This window comes from Solanum lycopersicum, chromosome 1, assembly GCF_036512215.1.
Source record: "Solanum lycopersicum chromosome 1, SLM_r2.1".
Lineage (NCBI taxonomy): Eukaryota > Viridiplantae > Streptophyta > Magnoliopsida > Solanales > Solanaceae > Solanum > Solanum lycopersicum.
The window spans coordinates 91,961,112-91,980,133 of NC_090800.1; the positions used below are offsets into that span (position 1 = coordinate 91,961,112).

The 19,022-nt window shown below is 36.6% G+C and overlaps 1 protein-coding gene across 1 annotated transcript; it reads right to left on the minus strand.

The window, feature by feature from the left end:
* Positions 1-394: 394 nt before the first annotated feature.
* LOC101264472 (kinesin-like protein KIN-12D) lies at positions 395-16,344 on the minus strand. The gene is made up of 38 exons (XM_010316968.4): positions 16,080-16,344; positions 15,269-15,971; positions 15,033-15,188; positions 14,848-14,931; positions 14,483-14,602; positions 14,282-14,395; positions 14,094-14,186; positions 13,798-13,958; positions 13,618-13,692; positions 13,453-13,540; positions 13,315-13,373; positions 13,165-13,228; positions 13,013-13,078; positions 12,733-12,918; positions 11,075-11,179; positions 10,729-10,964; positions 10,570-10,639; positions 10,427-10,492; positions 10,278-10,322; positions 10,124-10,203; positions 9,955-10,036; positions 7,819-9,501; positions 7,240-7,692; positions 4,540-6,993; positions 4,318-4,425; positions 4,122-4,243; positions 3,948-4,035; positions 2,975-3,049; positions 2,651-2,893; positions 2,473-2,571; positions 2,264-2,338; positions 2,125-2,183; positions 1,937-2,048; positions 1,738-1,848; positions 1,465-1,635; positions 1,184-1,249; positions 957-1,076; positions 395-844 (listed from the first exon to the last, which is right to left on the minus strand). Exons 2-38 carry the CDS (start codon positions 15,968-15,970, stop codon positions 680-682), a joined length of 8,856 nt encoding a protein of 2,951 aa, XP_010315270.1. The 5' UTR covers position 15,971; positions 16,080-16,344; the 3' UTR covers positions 395-679.
* Between the last annotated feature and the right edge of the window lie 2,678 nt (positions 16,345-19,022).

Sequence of the window (19,022 nt, forward strand, 5' to 3'; positions counted from 1 at the left end):
TTAACTTGATTTCGATTTTGATTGTGCATAGTAGACACTTATTGTAGAATGTGCCTACTTATTCAATTTCAAATTAGTTTAAATATCTACAAGTGCACACCTAACCTTGAAACACATAAATGTCAACTAAAGCTAAATTAAAGAGCATATTTTTGCATTACGCATTCATTTTATTGTTCAAAGTTACGAGTAGTGTTTGTTAAAAGAGAAACTATCTTGCACCACTTGGAATAGTGGGATATGGAAATATGACAATACATGAATAGAGAATCCTTTCAGAATATTGGTTATAATTTGTCGTTAATAATAAGTACTTTATTTGTCAAGCTTCTTTAACCGATTTTTTTTTGGTTGCAATGGAAGGCAAAAGTCCTAATCGCAGACTCAACCATAATTTCAGTGCTGTAAACATAATTAATTGTGACAAAATTGTTATTGTACAACAACATATGCTTTTGTAGAAGTTATACTGGTAAATTTACAGAATAAAGAATTACACATATTGCACAAATACTTCCAAATAAAGATAATACAGATTCACTACTTACAGATTTCCATGAATTGTGTTACACTCTATGTATATAAAGTACAAAGGGATATATGAACAAACTGCTAGCAAAAAACTAACACCATGTACAGATGATAACTACTTCTCCTCTTTGAGTTGGTAAAAGAATCTTCACCGATCAAAGGCGGTTAGAGGGGAAGATGATCCTCTGTTTGAAATATGTGTTAGAGGGGAAGATGATCCTCTGTTTGAAATATGCCCATTTTCATTCGTTCTTAGAGGGGAGGATTGTGGCATGAACTCAGACAATCGGATCCGTTCGTTAGTCATTTTGTTCTGTTGAAGAAGAACGAACTTGTTAGTGACTTGGCCTCACTAGTTTGATACAATCAGTATTTCTAGGTTTTCGATCAAGCATGATGATTGAAATAATATGGATATTTGTTACCTTAAATTTGGCATCTTGTAGCTCTCTTTCCAGTGAAGTCAATCTGTTTTTGAGCTGCTCAAGTGCTTCTGCAGCTGCTGAGATCCCCATCTCAGATGTTGGTTTTGTTAATCCAGCAGCCTGCAGTATATATGCCAAATGATAAAGAAACCAATGCCAAAGAACTAGAGACTACAGCCGACATTTCCTTTGATATTACCATTAAATAAAAAATGAAATTTCCTTACACTTAGCACAGCAGTGCACAGACCAAGTAACTTTTGCGCCAATTGCAACCTTTCCTCTTCCTTTTCCTGTTGGACACATTCCCAACAATTTAAGTCCTAGAGACACACAAAAGAATTCTTCTCTTCCTAACACCAATTCATGTCCACAGTCATATCGTGGAATTCCTCCTAGGCACGTCAAATGATTAACAACTAAAACATAACACCAATTCATGTCCATAGTCATATTGTGGAATTCCTCCTAGGCACAGCAAATAATTTAACAACTAAAACATACAAACCTTCAACTTGTTCTCCAGCATTCGCTCCTTGTCAAAATCAATGTAGGGGCCTCTTCCATTAATTTGACGGAAGTGAGCCAGCTCTTCCCTATTTCGAGAAAGCATTGATTCAGTTTTCCGCAGCTTTACTATAAGGTCATCATTCTGATTTTTCAGTAAATTGTTCTCTTCCTGTGATAAAGAGCCATGGTGGATTAGTTCTGTAGTGAAAAATAACCAACACTTTTTTGATGTTGATCTTCAGTCTGGCAAGTCTGGTAAAAAGGTACCAACCTTGATTTTAGCATGATGGTGGATGCGCTGTTGAAGGTTTTGTTGACCAGACAACTTCTTTATGTCTGCTTCAAGTTCGATGACCTTCTTCTTATGATTCATGTTCTCCATCTGAGAAAATTTCCAGTGCATAAGTGATTTTTAATATGGTAACAACCTGCTGAGGTGTAGTAGAAAAAAAGTTATTAACATCTCTAACCTTTAGCATTTCATTTTCAGTCGTAAGCAAGTGATTCCGCTGGCGCAGTTTTTCAAGTGCAATCTGTACAGCCACCGTCTCTGCTTGTTTTCTCTCAATTTCCTCAATCCATCTAATTATCAATAAAAAACAAATGAGAAACGCAACAACAAGAAGATGACTCTTGAAATCTAATTGACAATTAATACCCTTTCCGCTCCTCTATAAACACATTTAGCTGTTGCCTCAGCTTACAGAACTCTTCCTCCTGCAAGCAAGCAAGCAGTTACTAATATTAGATAAGTCCAGACTATGTTGATTATATCATTAAATCCTTACTAAGTTTACCTTGACCTCAGCATCAACATTACGGACTCGAGCCATCTCCATCAACATTTTTATTTGCGGATTATCCAGCAGATTCTGGTGGGGTAACCCACATACGCCAAACAAAAACATAGGTGAAATTGTCAGGTCATACTAGAGAACATAAAAAAAGGAAATGGTCTTTGGTTTTAACATTCTCTAATAAAAAAATATAGATTTATTTAAATTACCGCGTAGTTATTCATGTCCAGTTTCACACCCAATAGATCGCGCATTACATCATGGGTCATGCTATCAGCAACAGCTAATTTTGAGTTCAACATGAATATCTGCGATGAGTATATGATCACAATTGAGTAGAGGAAATTTTACAAAAATAAGTCATGTTGTTTTTAGGATGTGAATTACCTCTTTTTGTCTACTAGCAGCTAGAGCCTCAAGTTCTTGGATGCGATGTCTTTCTGCACTATGATCCTCATCCCTCTCAGACATCAACTGTTGAACCAAGCCAATGCCAATGCATTTGAAAGGGGAACCAGAACCCCTAGGCTTTGAAGAATTTTTTTCCAATTTGCTTGATGATAAAGCTGGAGCTTGGGTGGCATGGGGATCCATCTTCACTTTTTGTGCCAATGCTTCTAATGCCTTGAACTGTTTCGATATTAGGTTAAAACCACAGGTTAGCAACCAACACCAACTCTATCAAAATCAACAGAAGGAATGAGGAATCACCTTTTCCTTATACTCGCTAGCCTGTGCCTCAGCATGCAAATTTAATTCTGATATATGAGCCTTGAAGTGGGCTAGCTGTTAAAAGAAAATGAAATAAGTCAATCTGACAAGTTAATAAAACTGAACGTCAACTTGCTGACTGAGCTTAAAGAACAAAAAAGGCAAAAGTATTCATCACCCCCCTGAACTTGAAGCTTTTTATTTGGTGTACAGTTAAACTATATTCTGTTTTAGTTACCCCCTCAAACTTGTTTATTCCACTATCACGTACACCTTTTTGTCTGTTGCTCCTAGTGTGGCTACACACGCGCGTCAGGTGGCAAAAATAGTGATGATGTGGATTTCCACCTGGATAAATAATAGCCACCTAGATAAATTAAAATGGCAAAAAATAAATATCATATTCCAATTCCTTTCCCGGTTGTTGTCAATCTCCACCACCAACCACCGTATCTCCTCTTCTCATCTCTCTTTCCGATGCAAAATCAATTCTTCACTCGAACCTCCTTTCCGCTGCAAAACAACACGGTTTCTTCCAGCTCACATAACACTCCATCTCCTCTCACCTTGCTCAATCAGCTGAATCGGAATCCTTATCCATTTTCAATGATGAGAAACAACACTGCTACCCGAAGAACTGGCCCTTGGGCTTCGATAATGATGACGACGACGACAGTGATGTCGTCTGCGGCCGGTCAATATTTAAAAAAATAGAGATTTTACATTTTTTTTACTGTTGTAGCTTTATGACATGGCAAAATATCACTCCCTCACGCGCCTAGTAGAGTGTGATTTCAATTTCTACGCCAGGTGGACAGAAAAGGTGCACGTGTTGGATGAATAAACAAGTTCGGGGGTAATTCAAACAAAATAAAGTTTAAGTGTACACCGAATAAAAAGCTTCAAGTTCAGGGGATAATGAATACTTTTGCCAACAAAAAATTGTAGTGAAGATACAAAGGACTAAACTCACTTCAGCATCTCTAGAGATGATTTCTCCCTCAAGAAGTTGTATGCGCTGACAAGCTTCTTGAAGACTCTTTTCTTTTTCCTCTTGATGCCTGTATACATACACATCAAAACATTTAGAAATCTAAATGAGTCGTATTTTTGAGATTTCAGGTTGCATGGTATAGTTGTCAGAAACCTTCTCATATCCGCGTCACTGCCTTTTACATTGTTCATGTGTTGCTTGATGGCATGAAGTTCCAGTTCCAGCTCCTCTCTTTGTAACCGCTGCCGCTCAGCCTCTCCTCTGACAAATTCAACCTATAAAGTGGGAAATCATGTTATTAAATGATAAATAAATAGATAAATACTTTTAGCTTTGCAAGAGTAAGTACCTCGTTTTCTAGTACATTCACTGTGCACTCCAGTTGCTCAACAGCCCTCTCTAACAATTTAACCTCCTCTTCTTTCTCAACAGCTTGGAGTTTTGCTATATCAGCCACCTGACATGAATAGAATATTGTTGTAAGAAAAAGGGGAGTGGGAAATAAAAAACAAAAAGAAGGAAAACATTACAGATCAATAACTGAAGAAAGTAGTTTAAAACACAATTCCACCTCTTTCGCTTCTATGGCAATTGCTTCATTTTCCTCCACAAGAGTTTGTGTTGTCTCTAGTTTCTTTTTCAACATGAGAATTTCTCCATGGAGGTCTTCCTTCTCACTAGTAACATCACTCAGATTTCTCTTCAAGCATTCAATTGAGTTGCTCATTTCGCCTACAATATCACCAAAGTTGGTAATTTCTATCTCTAATTTCTCACAGACTTCCCTTTTCTCTAATAATTCCTCCTCGATGGAACATTTTTCTTCCATGGTGTCCTTGGCACTGGCAGCCAGCTCCGAGTTTTTGTGTGAAAGCAATTCTATGTCCTTGCACTTTTGGGAGATATCTGACTCCAAAATTTCTATCGTGCTTATCTTTTCCTGCAACTGAACTTCAAGCGTTTGGCCTTTGCAAACAGCTTCATCAAGCTCATTTTCCAAAAAATTTATCGAAGCCATCAGATCATCAATTTCATCTTTTTGATCCTTGTGGTTAGATGCTGATTCTTGTAATAAGCTTAGGTCAAATAGCAATCCTTTAATGATGTCATCCTTCCGTACCAACTCAGTTTGCAGGGAAGCACTTTGTATTAAAATCTCTTCAGCAGAATTCTCCAATGATTCAAACTCTTCAATAAACTTGGACGCCCTCTCAAGTTCTTCATGTATGTTTTGTAACATGGCATCTAATTCAGCACTTCTGTTTTGAAAAGCATTAAGTGCTTTACTCCCAATGCTGTCTACTTTGAGCACCATATCAAAAGTGTCATTGTTACCCTTCTCACAAGATCTGAGTTGCATTCTCAAGGAAGTATTCTCTGCTGCCAAAACATTGATTCTCTCGATCTCTTCTTTCTTTACCTCCAACTCTGAGAAAAATTGGCAGCGTTCTCCTTTTAACTCTGCAATTTCATGCTTCAGTTCTTCCATATCATTCTGGAGTCTGCATGATGCTGCTTCCAGCAAGCAAGTTTCATTCTGCAACATCTGATTTTGTTGGTCAAGGACAAAGATGCGACTTGAAGAACTTTCAAGGGCTGAGTCCTTCTTTTGCAATTCTTCAAGCAACTTCTCATTTTTGGAGCTAAGTTCCTGGACCTGGGTTGTCAGAACAATCTTTCCTTCTTTTAATTCACCAAGTTCATGCTTTAGCGTCTCATTCAAACAAGAAGCTTCCATCAGTGAGCACATATCTTTCTCAAGAGCATTTTTTCTGGAGTGAACTTTGGCAATCATGGAATCCATTACACTAAGTTCAGCCAACAAATTCTGCTGATTCCTTCCTGCTTCTGCAACTTCCTCTTGTAGCTTAGAAACCTCAACCTCCTTGTCATGTAAGATGGATGCGGTTAATGCAACATCTAGATTGTCAAAAATAATTTCTCTCTTCAAACCTTCGGCGACTTCATAGAAGTGCTTATTTTTTCTCTCCAACTCAGATATTAATATGGTCCTCTCTTCTAACTCAGATGACAAAATTAATGACTCAAAGTCTTTTGCAGAAAATTCCATAGTCAAACTATCTTCCAGAGACTTCAAGGCTTCTTCTTTGTCCTTCAGCACCCTTTCTTGATTTATAAGAGATGCCAAGACGGTTTTGTTGCTGAGATCTATCTCTTTCATCAACTCAACAAGCTCAGATCCCATTTGCTCAGACCTTTCTAACATTGACTCTTCCTGTAACTGCAGATCAAATATTTTTTTCTCAAAAGAGCCAAGTTTGGAGGTAAGATCCCCTGCATCAGACTCTTTCTTTAATACACGATCAAAGTTGTTTTTAATGTCGGCCAATAATTTTCCCTTCAGAGTTCTGCACATTTCAAGCTCCTTCTGCGCTTTGAAGTTCTGCTCCTTCAACTTAGATATTAACGAGTTTGATTCACTTAGCCCATGATTGAGTAGCCCATTTTCTACATTCAATCCGGTTGCAGCTTCTAAGAGAATGCCCATGTGACAAAGATGCAAGACAGACAGAGCACAGTCCTTGACAATAATATCAGACCAGATCTCCTCAAGCCATGACTTCATGTACTTAGTCGATGAATGAAGTTGAGACTTTATGATAAGGACATCAGATGTTACAGCCTTGAGCTCATCTGTTGAAGTGGTTGCTGCCTGTGAAACTATATCCTCTAGCTCCAACACCAGCCTTAGCATCATTTCTAGATCTGACTCAAACTCATTTTCCAGTCTTTGGTAATGCATGTCCTTTAGATCATTAGCTGACTGCAAGCTCTGATTTTCATTAACAAGGATGTCTCTCTTTTCAGTTAAGCTAATCTCCTTCTTCTTAAGCCTTTTAATGTCAAGCTTTAAGGATTCATTTGCTATCATTAGCTCATTTATCATGATGTCTGCTTCTTTCATGGTATCTTGAACCTCTTCAAATTTGGCTAGAATGCAGGAAGCCTCAGTAGCTTGCTGGGATGCCACTGCCTTAGCATCACAAAGTTCCGCTTCAAGTAGCTGCAGACAAGAATTTCGAGAGAGCAGATCAGACTGAGACCGTGTTATTGATTTTATCATACTTAATTTAGTGGTTAGGAACTTGTCCTTTAATTGAATTCTAATCTTGTATTTTAGAACACATATTTAATCCGTCAAGATGATTGTTCTCAAGGATTATAAAATTGTAATGAACAGTCAAAAGAAGGTCAGCATTAAAAGTCATGAGCAGTAATATATGATGTGTTTCTAGTGATACAGCCCTACCTTTTTTTGCTCATACCAGGAGCTGGAGGACTCCAGCACTGCACCTTCAATTGTTCGTAATTTATTGTCTACTAACTCCACTTTAAGTACAAGTTCCTGTTCAAACTTATCCATATAGGTCTGTAGACAAGTTGCTGCAGCCAGAAAATCTCCAATTCTCTCTCTACTCTTTTGCTCAGATGACCATAGCGCTTCTTTCTCAACATGTAATCTGGCCATTTCAGCTTGCACTCCTTTTAAGCAATCAAGAGCAGATTCCATTTCTTTCCTTAGTAGAATAACTGTAGCATCTCTGCTCTTATCCTTCCAATTTATTTGAAGAGTATCCTGCTTGCTGGCTGATCCAAGCATATTACAACTTTTGTCGAAGGAACACCCTGGTTTTTCAGCTGTCCTATCTTCAAGAATAAATGACTCTAGGTGCTGGCTGTGTTGTCTTGTCTCTCTATTTGTCTGCAACAATACATCAAAGTGGGATTACATAATAATAAAATCCATCACGAAGACATTACCATTCCACTTAAGAAACAGATACTATAAGATATGAGTTACTTTCAAACATAACTGCACATAACTTACCAACGTTTCAAACTTGTCATCACTAGAAAAAGAAGCATGAGTTTCATTTGTATCTTTTCCATGACTTCCACTTCTTTCCACACACTCACGGAGGTGCGAATGTACTGTTGAAACACCTGCTTTCAGCTCTGTAAGCTTCTCAATTGTTTTCAACATATCATTCTCATCCAGCTTTTGTCTTTGCTCCTCAAACAGCTGAAGTCTCAGATCAGTGCATGTCTTTTCCAGAGTATGTAGCTTCATTCTCAAAGACTCATTTTGATTCTCTGCAGCGGCAACTACTGAAGCTTGATCCCAGAGAATAGCATCTTTTTGTCTGCTTGTTTCTAGAGATTCCATAAGCTGCATGTCCTTCTGGTTTAATGCATCAACATAGTTAGAATTCTGTTCCGACAACCAGTTAACTACCAAGAAAGCGACTGTTGCACTGCTCGACACCTTTCTGAGTAGATCCTCCCCATGCTTAATCTTGTTCTCAAGTTCTGAGATGACATGTGCCTTTGAGCTCAACTGGGATGTCAAAGAAAATAGCTCCGCATCTTTTTCATGGCAATCGAACTGGTGAGCCTCCGTCATAACTAAAGCTGCCCCTCTAAGAGATCTCAACATGGACTCCATATCATTTCTTCTGTTGAGAGCATTCTCCAGGCTCTGGTTGAGCTCTTCAATAAATAACTCCTTTTCAACAATGTATTTTGTCATTCTGCCAAATTGTTCAGATATCCTGCTTCTCTTATCTGGAAATGTACTGGAAATAAAATCCAGTTGCTCACAGGCATCTTTGAGAGCATCATTCCCCCCACATACAATAGCTTCAATCTCGTTGTTTACCTGCTCCCATTCTTCAGACATACTTCTTAACTCTTTTTCTTTGTCATATACACTTTCACCAAGTTTTTGATTTTCTTCTGTCATCAGAGACAATTTTGCCTCCAAATTTTTTACTTCAATTTCCAGCTCAGTTAACCTCTTTCTGCTCTCCATCTCTTTCAAGCTGCTATTTTCAACTTCCTGCTGAAGGTTGAGGAGTTCTTCCTGCAAGCATACAATCACTTCAGCAGTTTCTGCCTCAGCCTGCCTGCTTATTTCATCCATTACTTCCTCATTTGACACATGAAATTCAGAGTCACTTTGGTAACGCCGATTCAACATTTTGGCCTTCTCAAGGGAGTCATGCATCTTTTTAAGCTTTGCTTGCAAAGGAGAATCATCACTTTCCAAGAGTTTAGACGATGAGAGATCTCTCGATCCTTGATGAAACATTTTCTCCTTCAAGGAAGAGATTTCAAGCTCCAGTTTCCGCACTACTTCCGCATAACGACTGCTACTGTTTCTTAGATCTTCTACCTCAGTGATTGCTAAGAGATGTTGGGATTCAAGTGCTTCAATAATGGATTTGGCTTCCCCAAGTTCTGCGTGAACATCTTCGCATTTCTGGGTCACTAACAGAAGCTGTTCTTTTGATGAGTCTCGGTCTTGCATCATAGATTGAGCATGTTGCTGCAATTCATTGTGACACAACCTTTCTTCTTGAATTATAACCTTTAGAATGTCCAACTCAAGTTGCAAATCCATAATTTCCTCTATGTGTCCCATCATTTCTTCTTTCCTCGTATCTTCCTTCTCTTTCTCATCAGAAGTTTCTGATTTGCCATTAAGAGCCAGAGCTTCTGATGTTGACTCCTGAAAAGTCTTTCACATCAAGAACATGTACAAACTAGAGTTTTGCAAACAAAAAATGAACTGTACAAAGAATATTCGGTGGGATTCTGTACAAGCAATATGCATGGTCAAGAATCATGATAAAACAGTACAAACTCAGGCTGATTATGCTCTAATATCTTGTATAATTGTTTTGGCAACTTGTGTCAACGGCTTTAATAACTGAAAATTAGGCTACTCAAAAACTTTTGAGGTCTGAGCTACTTCAACACCAGTTTACTGTTATCTTGTGGCATTGCTTTGCACAAGACAAATTGTGAAATATTCTTATTTCAGATACATCAGTTTAATTCAAATATCCAAAGCAACTCCCTGAATCATGATAAGGCGTCGTGTTCTCCCTTATCTTTCTTCCTCTTATCGTATTTTCAGTTATATAATGACAAAACCATGCTTGTTCAGAAGGAAAATTACCTTTATGAATTCAACCCCGCCATCGCGATCATTGTCAGCAGAATTGATGCTATTTAATGAACCTCGTAGTTCATCTATTTCCCTGAGGAGGATTTGAGAGCAAGTTAGAGGAAACTAATAGTAGCAGCAGTTATAATTTCATGTGTTAAACATGAAAAGGGTCACTGACCTGCTGAGTTTTTCATTTTTCTCTAAACAACAGTTTAGGTTAGTCTGGTATTGCTCCAACTCATATAAAGTCTTTTTTAACTGAAACATTAAAATGCATATGAGACCAAGCTTATTCAATTTCTTCAAGTTAGGGGGGGTCAACGGAGACCAACCTCTAAATGTAGTGTAGTTTGTTCGTCGCAAACATGTACAGGCTCCTGCACCATGCAAAAGATGCTTGAACGTAAGCAGGCTTGAATTTGTATCTTCAAAACTGCTGAAAGAGGAAAGAACACACCTTACAGGCTGTTTTAAACATTACCTGAGATGGAATAGTCATGTCCAAATGGCTGTGCTGCTTCAAGTTCCCATCAATATTGACAAGGAGCTGTACACATATATTGTCTTGACATCATACTCTTATACAAGTCAAAGATCTAGAAAAGACAAAAGGCACAAATTTACCTGATTCCGCAAGTTAGAAACCTCAGTCAACAGAATTTCTCTCTCTCCTTCTTCATAAAAATCTTGAAATCTACAAGCCAGCAAAAAGAAAAATTGTTGAAGAATAAAAAGTAAACGAGCTTCAGTATTTAGGTTATTGGATATGTGTGTACATTCTACCTCCGCAATTCTTCTAAAAGCCTAATGTTTTCACATGCGAATCGAGTTACTTCTGGATTTCTATCAACCTTAGCATGAAGCAACTGGATTTCTTCAGTAAGTGCACTGTTTTCCTCCAATAAATAACTATCTGCTGGAATTAGTCCATTGACAAGTGACTCCATCCTTTGAATTCTCTCTTCTCTGAACTTAAGCATCATCTTGGTGCATCGATTATCTTCCTCCCTTTGACGAACCTAAGAAACAAACATGCATGATAGCCGTGTATGGAAGTTAGTATTTTATTAAAATGACAAACCTAAACAAAGAAATGGGATAGAAGTCAAGAAATTGCGAAGAGGGTCACCAGACGGTTAAGCTGCTCAATTTCCGCTTCAAGTTGTTTTATAGAAGTTTCAGCCATCTGCTCTCTCCTTAAAGAACCAGCTAGTGTGGTCTCTAGTGATTTGAACTGAAAGATAAAAAAGTAAAGCAAGAGGAATCATTGCACAGCAGAGTAGATAAGCACTCGGATGAAGAAAGTGAGATCTGATTCTTTAGTCATGAAGATGTATGAATGTAAGAACACCAGATCTCCTGGATGAAAAAAAAAGGTGAAGTATGATTTTTACGCATGAAGATGCAATAATGTAAGACCACCACCAGATAGAGATGCAATAATCAGAGTGAACCAAGCTGGGACAAGCAATGAAGCAGAGTCTGCTGGTGCTAAGATATGAGAAGTAACTACGTAATGAAGGTTTTGATTAAAATCAGAAAGAAGAAAAAAGCAAATATTGTTCAGCATAGTTCCTTTCTTCCTGTATTCAGCATACAAATATAGTTCCTTTCTTCCTGTTCTTATACTTGTCAATTAATCTTAATCGACTAATCCGAATCAGTTGATGTTGGTTATATAAATTCTCTACAGTCCATTCTGCTTTATTCAAGTACACTTTATACTGACATTGAGTAAACTTTCCTTTTTAGATAGAATTGAGCTTTCTGACCACAGTTATCCTAACTATGTGTTAACTAGTTTCCTCCGAACTAATTGGTATCGCCTATATGGAGCCTTTTACTTCAATTGTGTTCTATTCTCCTAACTAAGCTTCATTGTTTTTGAGAAATTTCAAGTCTATTGAAGCAATTTTCCTCTATGTGATTTTTTAGGTACAACTCATCCTATTTTATCACCATCAATCATCATATTGTCACACCCATGAACTGATGTAGTTAAGATGTCTATGTAGGACAATGAACATGACAGAAGTATTCCAAGCTACCTCCCATTTTCTCCTCCATGTGTGCTATTTTCACCCTCTTTCGGATATGATCATTTACTATTATCTAATCTTGTATGACTGCATATTTATCTCAACATATGCAGTTTACAACAGTCATCTTTACTGTAATATAATATCAACAGTCCCACAACTGTTCCATATCACATAATACATAGTAGTAACAATCTTCTTTTCAGTCATTTTATTCTATTTATATGTTACATCTTCATCTATCGTGCTTTTCTCCTAGAAGACTTCTGTGTTGTATGTAATTAGGCACTAAATCTGCTACCTCCCACTAGCACAAGTACTGTGTGATTGTGTTAATTAGGCACTAAATCTGCTACCTCCCACTAGCACAAGTACTGTGTGATTGTGTCCACTAAGGCTTGGACATATGAGAAGAAATCATCTAAGGTTTCTGCCTTCGCTGCTAATTGAACCTAAAATCTCATGGTTGTCAACCCCACTTCATTGACTTCCCTTGAGCGCTTACGTTGTAATAACTCAATCGTGCAACCTTAGACCTTGATTAATGTAAAATGGAACTGAATTAGACACAGTTTCTTCAGTGTTTGTGCATCAGAAGGTGGTGTAGTGACATCTAGAATGATTTACTTGAAAGCTTATTGAAACTGTTGAGTCATACTTTGGACTTGCAAACTTTCTTCGTTAAAGAAAAAGAATATATGCGATAAGCAATGTAAAATAAAAGAAGCCTAAAAGCAATATCATATACCTGTTTAGAGGATAACCTTATAATGCCCTTGGCCTCCTTTGTCATCAAACTACCATGCTGATCTGTCTCGAGTGCCTTTTCGTCATAACTGCTGTCATCTTCCAGTCTAGAGCCTCCTGAAATGGTTGTTTGACCAAATGATAAAGCTCTAGATATATTTTGACGTTTCAAAGACGAAAGCTCCTCCTGTTTCAAAAATTCCACCAATGTTTTCCATCAGTTTTTAAGTTCACATCTACTTCTACATTGCTTAGTAAATATTTAAAAAGAGGCTTTCTACCTTTAGAAGTCTTATCTCATGTTTAAGAGCAGAGACATCTGCGGAAGAATCTTCATTGACGACAGCCTTCATATTGCAAAAAAGGAAAAGGAACCAAGTTAAAATATTGAGGCTGAATGATGGCCACTTCATCAGCTAAGTTATATGCTTACATTGTTCTGAATAAGTTTTGCCCGTTGAGCAAACTTTAACGTATTCAGTGTTTCAGCTGCACAGCTGAGGATAGAAAAATCAGCATAGTTGAATAATTTTTCACCAAAACTAGTCAGCATAAGATTAAGAAAGTCTAAAATAACACCAACCAGATAGAAGGGCTGACGTTTGATATAATCATTGTTTTTGAGTTTCCACCCAGTGAATCCTGCATTTTATATTGTAAGAAGGACGCTGATATACTCGAAATCTAAACACTGGCTAGAAAAATGTGTTTTGAAGTTCACCTGAAGTAGAAATGTCAACTTTGAATCCCTATAAGGAACATGCCTTGGCCTCCCATTGGCAACATCAACCAGAACCATTATTACATGACTGCAGAATGAAATGCTCTGTCAAAAGACCAGGAGATGAAGCAAGAGTTATCAGGGAAAATCATCAAGGAAAAATACCCTAGAGTTGATAAAGATCTGTTAATGCTTGCAGCTTCTTTCAGGCGTTCACCCTCAGCACCAGAAGCTTTTTGCCTGTAATAGGTAATGGCCACATAAATGATGTGTCTGAAATTTTTTAGTAGTTTTCTCTTTCCTAAATAAACATAACATATTTGCTCTTAGCGATCAAAGAATTACCTTTCTGAACCAGCGAGGTCAACAAGATTAAGCCTTGAAAAACGGAAGTTATCAGTAGAGTTCTTTTCCCACCTACTCTCAATTATACAGGTAAAGACACTGTGTGATCGGCTGCTCTCCCTGTTCATGTTTGTGGCTGCAACTTTCCTGTTTAAAGAGCCCTGAACAGATATTTGAAGTTTATTCAAACTCATGAGAATATTTTTATGCCATTTAAAAAACTTGCCTCATGTGTGTGTATTATTGCAAAGGGTAAGATATTAATGAAGAAACTCAGTATCGACAGATATTGTCACCTGAGTCAAGAGCTTAAGAATGTCACCCACAGTTTGGACTTCAAATTCGGACAGATTTTCAACATAAACACCTTTTGTGATATCCTCTCGCAACTATAAGAGAGAGAAAAAATATGAGTGTGAACGAACAACAGTAAGTTGCATTTATTTTTTAGGTCAAAAGTTCAGACACTGGATAGACAACTTACCATTAAATTAGTGGATGAAGGATCAAGGAGATCAGTGATCTGTTCATTATAAATCTCTAGAAAAGAACATTTGCAGCTGTATTGTAGTCTCTCATCCCTTCGACTTTCCTCTTCCTGAAAGATAAAGATCAAAAGTGACTTCACCTACAATTCCTACATTAAAAGTTGTATTAGGAACAAAAAGCAAACAATCCTACTTACTGCTCTGATCCTTGCAAACAAGAATTCAAATATACGTGGTGTCATTCCTCGATTGGGGCTTGGCCTGATTTCCAATTCTTCAATCTCACCAAGCATTGTATGTGTCTTCCCACTACCAGTCTGCAAAAAGAGATTATATCTAAATGTGCTACTAATTTTGAATCATACTTGGCAACTAAAAACTTGCGAGTGGAAAAGAATCAAGAATAGGTGTCAACAATTTGAGAACTAGAAAAATATATGGACAGTTATTTATATACATAGTGCTCAGTTGCCTTAGCATCCAAACGTTGCAGATTCCTTCAAAAAGGAGTTCCATTTAGAATATCCAGATAAATGGTTTTTCATCAAATATCATCCCTAACCTGTCCATATGCAAAGATGGAGCTATTATATCCAGATAAACAGTTCTCCACCATCGGTAAACCAACCATTCTAAAGAGTGTTTCCTGCACAATGAAATTGGATAATTTTCAGTAACTTGTAGAATAACACATAGTCCCAGCAGAAATGATCATACTGTTCCAGGTTAAATGCTTATTACACAGACCTGATTGATTGTTTCACATGCCACATGGTCAAATGTGAACCGAGTTTCAGGCTGCCCTATCCAAGTGACACACTGTGCACTTTCTTGCTTCAAGCATCTAGTGTACCCTTGAGTACTTCTCTCCATGCTGTTGAGAGGACGCACTCGTATCAAAACCTGTGGTAATTCAATGTAGTTTAGTACTTGATCACTAAAGGGTCGGTTAGCACAATAATCACCAAATAAAGGCCACCTACCTGTACATTGTGCTCCAACCAGAATGATGGATTTTCCTTGAGGTCAAAATGAGGAATTTCAACTGTATCAAGAACAGTGGGCGAATTACCACTGATTGGAATTCCCCTATACAATGCTGTGTAATTAGCCGTCCGGGCAGCTCCACTCGCTAAAGGCCTAGAACTACTGGCTAAAGAAAATGCAGGATTTGGAGGCTTTGTTACACTTTTAGATGGTGTGTTTTGATTAGAATGACTCTCCGAATAGTTAGAATTTGCCCTCCCTGTCGTCCTAGTGGATCGTGGAGTTGCATTGACAGCTACTATCCTCGATTGACTTCCACAAGTACCTGCATCCATTTTACCTTCATCCCCCACTTCTATAGAATTCGAGCTGGAACCAGCTTTCTGCACCCACCCATATCGACCTTTTGGAAGACTTACAGGTTTTTCTGGAGTTCTATTGATATCCGAATATCTACTAGCCCTAGGTTTAGTGGGAGTCTTATCAATTTTAGTAGCCCTAACACCCCCTTGTTGATCTACTCCGCCTTTCAAATTCCTGGTGGTTTCTTGAATTGCGTTTAAAGGAGGCCTTGTTGAGTCTGTACTAGCTGGAGGACCCATTGAATCTCTCGGATTCACTGGTACATTCTCAATTTCCTCCGGTTGGGTATTATTCTTACCGCTGTTCCGGCGCAAGAATTTGAAATCCCTCAACATTCTGTGTATCAACAAAAAAGATTCAAGATACAACAAAAACACATACAATGTAATTCCATACAAAATCTTTATACAAAACTAAAGAAAAGAAACAAATGGGGGTTAGTACCTGAAAGAAGTGTTGAAGAAGAGAATACCAATTCCTCTATATGTTGAAATTGTAAGTTACTTTCTTGCGCTGAATTAGGAATTCAAGAATCTTGATTTTGAAACATCAAATCTTGAAATGGAAACTCATTCTCGAGTAGAGAATTTCTCTCTCTAGATTTTTGGAGAATGAAGACTGTTGAGTTCTTGAATCAAAGATTTTCAAATTATGAATCTGCAGGGGACAGAGATGGACGGCTATGATTTAATCAACATTTGAAATAGGCATTGGGTTTTGAAATAGAGACAGGGGTTTATTCGGGAAATTAAAGGAATAGGAGGGGGAAATTTTCAAATAAATTATAGTCCTACTAATGATTCCTAACGGCTACAATTTAAATTTTTGCTATAGAGTGGGGCCTTCGTTTTTTCAAATTTATTCTTTTTTTTTTCTTTATTACCTTTTCTTCCACTTTTTTTTGGTTTTTTACTCTAATAAAGAATGATTGGGGTGCCAAGATTAACCGTGGTTCTACTTCGAATTTGAATGGCGCACAATAGTTGTTATGCACCTTTTTGTTGCACAAATTAATATGAATTCGAATTTACAGACCAAAAATAATAAGATTTGTGTCACACGATTAAAGTTATTAATGTGAGGTACGTAGTATACATTTTTATTTATTTTAATATATTAAAATGAGTGGCGAATATTGATATATATTCATTTTATTATTAAAATAAAATATTAAGTGCATATGTTCGTGATACAAATTATGATAGAAGACGATTACTGGTTCTTGTACTCTCACAGTCAATAGTTTCTTGTAATTCATATAATTTGTAACTTATGTAACATCTATCTCATTTATCTACATATATTACTACCCCTCATTCTACACATTGATTATATGGAAGACTTCTTCACTATATATAGTGGTGTTTCTTCCTTTGTGAACTACCCTAAGAAAAGATAAGAATTTTATGTTGAGGAACCTGTAGTGAAAGAGAGTTGAAACAAAGAAAATGTTTCAAGTTTTCAACTATATTCAATATACAAAATAGTATATGTTGAAGGAAGATTTTTTTTTTTTTTGGAGCTTTTGGACTCTTCAAGTAATTCGGAGTTGCTTGAGTTGTACGATGTTGTTGGACTGTTATATTCTGGAAGGGACAAGTCAAGAGAGATATTGTTGGATCGGTGTAGATTATACCGTAGTAGGCTTGAATCTCCTTAAAGAGAGTAAAATATATGTGCCTCAGCCTAAAGATTTATTTGTATATTTTTATTCATTTTATTTCAACGATAATTTATTATATTTGTGGTATATTGCACCAGTATTACTATAATTGGAAAAGCCAATATATCTATCAAAATCACAAATTAAATCTTTTTAAGTGCTTATTTGCAACATCAACGTCACTTGAAACTGATTTATATCAACAAAAAAAAATCCTTTTTTTGGTGTTAGGATTGGACAATGGCCACTGAACTAGTAAGGCCACTATATTTATATCGTGCTGAAGATATTTCAAAGGAGATAGTTCTTTCAAGAAAAAAGTTAGACAAATATTCATTGTTGTTACTGAAAGTAAATCTTCAAAGAAAAAAAATCAGAATATTGAATGATTAAAAAGAATTCATCTAATGAAATGGAAGAGATCGAAGGCTCTAAAATCACGTAGTCATCATGTCTAAGGCCAAACAGCTTTCAACTTTCATTTTGACGCATTGCCTACAAGTGACCAGCCATATATATATCTAAGGAGAAAGACAATTTTGGATTATAGTTTAAGGGCCCGTTTGGATGGGCTTAATAAAAGCAGCTTCAAAAAAGTATTTTTAAAAGTGCTGAAACTTATTTTTAAAATAAGCAGTTATGTGTTTGGATAAAAGTGCTGAAGTTGTTATGTCAAACGTGAAAAGGGAAAAATGGAAGAAAGAAATGTTAGGGTTATATGGGTAATTGGAGATTGTATAAAAATATTAAGCACAAAAAGATAAAAATGTGGTCAACTTAAAACAGCTTATAAGCTAAAAAAAAAAAAACACCCCTACCCCAACTTTTAACTTTTGGCTTAAAATAAGTTTTTTTTAACTTAAAATAAGTTGTTTTGAGTATTGCCAAACAGCTAAATAAGTCAAAAACCAGCTTTTAAGTCAGTTTGACCAGCTTTAAGCTGAGCCAAACAGGCTCTAAGGCTAGTATATAAATTTTTTTGCTAAGGGTTCACGATCACAATATTGTTACTAGCTTACCTCAGTGTTGTATGTAGTCAGATGCCTTATACTCACATTATTTTGTAATTATATTATATATTATATATGAAAGTGACAAGTTTATATTAATTATCGTATTTTCTAGGTGCAAATGCAATGTGATTTAAGGACTAAAATGTAAATTCTTAAATCCTTTAGAGTAGGAAATCTGTAATGGTTGCGATACGATTTATGGATCATCTTCAAAATGGTCCTGAAATGATTTAGGGACCAGCTTAAAAGTTTTCGTAAAATTAATTTATAGAAGAGCTAACTGATCGCAAACCAACTTCAAATTGGTCGCAAAATGATTACGGATCAGCATAGAAGTTGTCCCAAATGATATGGACCAGTTAGAATCTAGTTGCAAAATAATTTAACAATCATAATTTCAATTTCAAAATGTGCGTATAGGTACCAGAAATATGAGTCCGGAGCCTAAAGGGTAAAAAATGTTAACAAAAATTTGAAAATGGTATATGAAATTTCTTTTTAACCAAAAGGGCAAAATCGCTCGCGAAGTAGCAATTTTGTCCACTAAAAAAAGCATGCAGCAATTTGTTAAATTTGCTTTTTTTTAAAAAAAATAAAAAATTATAACAAAATCGCTATCTCGGAAGCGATTTTCAATTTTTTTTATAACCTTTTTAAGTAAGTCGCTGCTTATGCAACGACGTTACCTTAAATTTTTTATTTTTTTTGCTT